Raw genomic sequence first — 6,000 nt, forward strand, 5'->3', positions numbered from 1 at the left:
TATATTTTGAATATTTTCAAACTGTGGAGGGCTGAATCCATGGATAAATAATCTATGAATATGGAGAACCAACTGTATAGGCATAAGGAACTCTTACATGAACTCTTGCCAATGCACATGTAGCAAATGTACTCTGTACATGCAAGTGCATGTGCAAGAAAATTTAGTACTGCTTATGATTACAGAAAAAACTTTCACGCATATCAATTCCTACCTTTGCATACAACTGAATACACTGCCAAAATGTGATGCTGTTTTTGGAATTTTATTAATCTGTGTGGTGTTAAAATATATCCATCATCATCATCATCATCATCACCATCAATCTAACCCATCATCATCACTATATTTATATCCTATCCTATATTGTAAAATCTCTGGCTGGCTTACAGCACCATCAGTTTTATGAATTTAAAATTAAAAACAATAAAAATATTACAAACAAACTAAAAACATATTCAAAAGAATGGTTTAAAATCATGTAATGCAAAGATTTGGTTGGAAATCAAGAGGCCTCAAAGGTTTTAGTTAGAAACCCAAGTTTTAACCTGGTTGCAGAAACTGGTGTCAGTCAGTCATTCCACAACTATGGTTCCACAGCACAGAAGTCCCTCTTCCATGTCATCATGTACAATTCTCACGGTGTTTGAAACCCTTCAGAAATCTGGGGTGAAATTGATAAAACCACTTGATATTTAAATAGCATAAATTGTAGCTTTAAAATGGGCCTGCTTGTAAACTGACACAAATTCACTAGAAGAAAAGTTTCATACCAAATACATTTATCATAACTCCTCACAGGTTTCCATCAGAAGAAACTATACAGAATTAAAATTGTAACATCTCAGCCTTATAAAAATATTTTCATACCTCTTTGTACACACTGAAACTATATCCATAGTTAATCTTAACTGCACTGCAACAATTAACACTATTTAAAAAAATATTCTTGCAGAGATGTCCTTTTTGGCTTTTGGAGTGATGGGACATGGTAGCAAAACACATGCATGTGTGTGTTTATTTATTTAAAAACAACAATATATTTCTGCTACCAATTGTAATCTTCATTTACTCTTTCTTCAACATAGGGTAAACACTTCTTTAGAGTTCGTTTGTGTGTTTGTTTCTAAGAGGGCATGATGTTCTTATTTCCAGCCAAAAGAGTACTCTTCACTTGGCACATTACGATCTTCCATTATTACCTTTCAACACAGCCTGATTCTCTTTTCAGGAAGAAGTGTAGAAAGATACTTGCCTGTGATGCCATTTTAGAGAAATGTAATGAGGAAAAAATAGAAGGCCTGACAAGATTTCACAGTGTATAGCTGTGTTTTGCCAGTCGGTTGTGCGTAAAGGCAAAAAGAGCTGGAATGGCTACTTTTTTTCCTTTCTTTTTTCATGGAAGGGATGGAGGAGGTAATTGTGCAAAATTCTATGAAGTCAGCTGCATTGTTATTTATAGACAAGATTATTCTTTTGTACTTCAATTAAGTAAAAGAGGTAAAAGGGTTTTTTTTCTAACCTTATTCTAACATTATAGATTGATGCTTGTCCAAACCTCTTTTGAAGAGATGCTGCTAACTGGTAACTGCATTTCTTGCAGTCAACTGGTGCATTTCAGGAGCAGATGGAGGAGGGCCCTCCAATGAGCTGCACTATTTGTACATTTTACATGTTACTATTTTTACATTTTACTACATTTACTACATTTTACTCAGCTAAATAATGTCTGTTTTTATGCTATACTCTGCACAGCAGGAATATTAAAACTTACTGCAGATGTACATCATAACTGTATGGAAATTTCCCCCTCTAATCTTTATAAAATTATACATAATGCAAATTTCCAAAGATGCCTAAAACAGAGTATCATGACACTTAAAATGCAATCCCCTTATCTTCCCTAATTCAGGATTTATGTGTGTGTGTGTGTGTGTGTGTGTGTGTGTGTGTCTGTCTGGTAACAATTGGTTAAATCACTTCTTCTATGAGCATTTTTTACACATGTGTAGTAAAAGCTGCTTAAATGTTTCGTGTCATCTTTTTCTGAGCTTCTAATTAAATGTTGGCCTTCAGATGTTACCAACCTCCTTCCTCATGTGTCTTCAAGCAATCTTTTTGGTTGCATTTAATAAGAACATTTCAAATATAATGACATTTATTCATCTGTGATACAGATGCGACTGTTGGGCCTCCTCATCCAGTTAGACCATTGATACTGTCCATTTCTTTTATTTCTGTCATTTTGAGCATCTAACTGCAGAAGCTCAAAAGACTATGACTGCTTAAAAAGAAATATATTCTCCTTTCACCAGCCTAACAACAACACTTCTCAAGAAATAAGCTTCAATCATGCTTCATAAAGTCCATAGCAACTATATTGCCAACATAAAATCTGAACCTTGGGGGTTTGTATACTGAAAGGAAATGACCCTGGTGATTACTACCTATTTTATTTGTGCCTCCCCTATGCTCCCACATTTTCAAATATTGTCAGGGGGTGGGGGGAGAAATACAGAGGTAGAGACAGGATTGAAAGAGTCCAGATGAGAGTCTAGAGCAGCCTCTCTCCTGAAGTTCATAGCACTCCCAAATAATTGTTATGTCCCCTTTCCCTGCAAATTGTTCCCAAATTGGTGCCTTGTAGTTTTATTTCTCATTTATGAGCTTGTTTTTTATTTGCCTAGGATACCTCCATTCTGTGTTACTGTATAATGTTCTCCCAATCCTTCTTGCTTCTTATTTAACTAAGGGAGGCCATTAAGTGAGATCTATAACAATTCTTGCTAATGTCAACCATATTTTCAGTTACGTTGTCTTCATGAACTTGTCTATCTGTAGTGAACTTGATGCAGCCACCAATGTTCCTAAACAATACATAGCAGAAAAATATGATGTTGTATTTGTGGGTATGGATGAGAGGGATTATTCTGAATGAAGATGCACATGCCAGTTAAAAAGACCTGCATAAATTGGCTAAATCTAGACCTATACAATGGACTGTCTTGCATGCTGTCACTATCGTGCATTCCTGAAAGACCTTCAGATTTTAATAAATATGAAGTCCCTTTCCATAGTCCTTGATGCCAAATTTCACCACCACCAAATGCAATCTAATCCAACAAAGTGGTTTTGACTGACGGAACATGATTCAGTCCTATTATTAAAGCTACGAAGGTCTGGCCCAGGATCTGAGACCACCTGGAACCCATACATTAGCTTTCCTGGGTTCTCTAGAAGAAAAAGGAGGAATTTGTGTGACAAATGAATAAGCAATATGGTCTTTGCAACAATTCCATTTAAGAATACACACAATCTCTGGCAAAAAAATAAAATAATAACAGTTTTCAACCTTGCACACTCCTATTATTTAAACTTATTCTTTGGCAACAGCATCACTGACAAACAACCTCACAAAGCAGATACTCCAAGCTAGTCCTCTTCAGTATTGCTTATATCTGTCTGTTGTTCTGCTGAAAAATCCTCAGAGCTCTTTCAAATTACTGATTGTATTCCTTCCAGAACCCACCCAGAGAGAGTAAAAAAATTCCACACAGCTGTATTTCTGCATAAAAATATAGCATCCAGTAACTTATATCCAAAGAAAATGATGTAGAATTCTGTATGATAAAGAATTCTGTGTGATAAAATTCTGAACACCTTTTGTATTGTTGACCTGAACGTATGCAACAGCTTTTAGGCACATAGGCATTTAATAAGACTGTATTTTTTTTAATTTATCTTTTTGAACAACCTACATATCTTAATTTCTAGAAGAGAAGAGAGGCAGAGAAATGGCCTGCGCATCTAATTTGCATGCTATTATGTGGGCTCAGCTCCTTGGTTTGGGTGGGGCTGGGAGAGGAAAACAGAAAACTGAAGAAGTCACATCCCAAATGTCAAGCTGTGCTTGAAGAATGACAGAAGACAAACTCACTCTGTGTGTGTGTGTGTGTGTGTGTGTGTGTTAAGGGGGGAGGGAGAGAAAAAAGCTTCCTTTTCACACAGAAAGAAATTACACAAACTGAGCCATTTCAGTGGAACTCTGTCACCCCCTGCTGGACAGAATAACTCAGTGAAAAGAACAGCCTTTATGGTTTGATCAAGCCAAGAAGCAACACCAATTGAGGTTTTAGGTGTCTGTATCCTATTAAAATATTATTTTATACATATAAAATATGATGGATTTCCATTACTTCCTTTTCCTTTACGCCTCTTCCTAAAATATCTAAATCCCAGCCTAAAATTGCAGTGACAGACGTCCATCCATCCACCAGGAGTAGACAGTGAGAATTCTTTAGCAATTTAGCCTTGTCTTTAAGTCGTGCCAAAAACTTGTCTGAACAGTTTGAAACACTGCAATTAATTTGCACAAAGAGGGTCTGTCAGTGTGCCACAGTCGCACAGTTCAACGCTCCCTGTCCTCAGTCAAAAGGAGCGGAAGCCTGAAGTAACCTAGGAGTAAGCAAGCACATGAACAAGGCACAGTTGGATTTCTGTTTGGAGGGAAGGGTGCCTCAAATCTCCCATTTCAGCCCACCACACAAGCCAGACCACAGGTGGAGGCCATGCCTTTGGCGGTCTCTTGTGCAGCTGCCATTCCTTCCTAAAGGCTGTGTAGATGAGCTATACACTCCATTGCATCAAAACAGCTGTATGCATACCTTCAGAGGCACAGAGGTGTCACAACCAACACAGCCCCTAAATAGCTGCTGATGGCCAATTCAGAAGCATTTTTAAAAAGCCTCCCTCACAGAATCAGAGAACCAAAGCAATCTGACAGAAGAGATGCAGAATTGACATGATTGTCCTGACACATTATTATTATTATTATTATTATTATTGTTATTATTAAAAACCAAGCTTCATCACTGTGTTCAGAAGCGCTTTGCCTTCAGCCCCAATCCTTTTACTGCATTAAAAAAGAAGAAGAAGAAGAAGTAAAGAGAGGAGGACAAATGTGGATGCAAAGAAGAAGGCAGGGAGGGAGGGAAGGAGGGGGGGAAACCAAGCTCCCAAGAAAAGCTCTATTAAAATCTCTCCTTTCTTCGCCCTCTTCCTACCCTGGTATCTTTTCTTTCCAAAGTAAAGAAAAGCAGCAATATTCCTTCTGAGGATATCCCTTTCCTTCTGAGGGAGACCAAAGGCACAGGTCAGAATGCGAAGTCGAGTGTTAATTTTTTTCCTGTGGGTTGTGGGTGGATACGGATAAACACACACACATATATGAGGGTTTCCTTTTATTTGCTGTAGAAGCTATCTAGCCAGAGGAAGAACTGGAGGATAAATGGGGGGAAAGGGATGGGGAGAGAGAGAGAGAGAGAGAGAAGGAGAAGCCGCCTTCCTCCCTCCCTTCTTACCTTGCCCTCCGCTGAGGAAGAATCCCAGCAGGTAGACAGCCAGCAGCTTCATTTTTCAGGAGGTTTCTCCAGTGGACAGTTCCCAAGTTTGCGAGGGGCTGGAGCCAGGGAAGGGCAGCCCGGGCTGCTGGTGCTGGTAATGGTGCCTTGAGCCTGAGCCCCTGCCTTGCTTCCTTCTCAGGTCGCCTTCCCTCCCTTCTTCCACTGAGCGAGGAGAGAGGAGGAAGAGAGAAGTCCCAGCGCCTCTCGCCAAGTGACTGCCGGCGCCTCTCTGCGCTCGCCTTTTTCAAGGAGGAGGCAGCCAGAGCAGGGAAAGAGGAGCAGCAGCAGCAGGAGGAGGAGGAGGAGGAGGAGCCGCGACACACAGAGAGAGAGTATCCCTCCGCCAGAGCCCAGGCTCGGTTCTGGTCCAGCTCAACGAGGGGCAAGAGGGAAAGGCAGAGGGAAAGGGGTGGGAGATTCATCCGCCTTCCCCCCCTTCTCTTAGACGCTGAGAAAGGGTGAGAAGACCATGCCCTGCCTTTGCTGTGTGCCCTCAAGCCAGTGCTGACTTATGGTGACCCCCCACCCCCACCCCAAGGCAAGCCTATCATGTTCAGAGGAGGCCTTTTGCCATTGCTTTCACCCCGAGGCTGAGAGA

General features: G+C 40.2%; 1 protein-coding gene across 2 annotated transcripts in view; it reads right to left on the reverse strand.

The window, feature by feature from the left end:
• Nucleotides 1-5,640, reverse strand: part of NCAM2 (neural cell adhesion molecule 2) — a 298,722-nt gene extending 293,082 nt beyond the window's left edge. For both annotated transcript variants that reach the window (XM_089512162.1, XM_089512164.1), the window contains exon 1: nt 5,361-5,640. In XM_089512162.1, coding sequence (XP_089368288.1) covers nt 5,361-5,412 — 52 coding nt within the window. In that variant the 5' untranslated portion in view covers nt 5,413-5,640. The remainder of the gene's footprint in view (nt 1-5,360) is intronic.
• Between the last annotated feature and the right edge of the window lie 360 nt (nt 5,641-6,000).

This window comes from Sceloporus occidentalis, unplaced genomic scaffold (assembly GCF_023333645.1).
Source record: "Sceloporus occidentalis isolate IW3139 unplaced genomic scaffold, rSceOcc1.0.p SCAF_2, whole genome shotgun sequence".
NCBI lineage: Eukaryota > Metazoa > Chordata > Lepidosauria > Squamata > Phrynosomatidae > Sceloporus > Sceloporus occidentalis.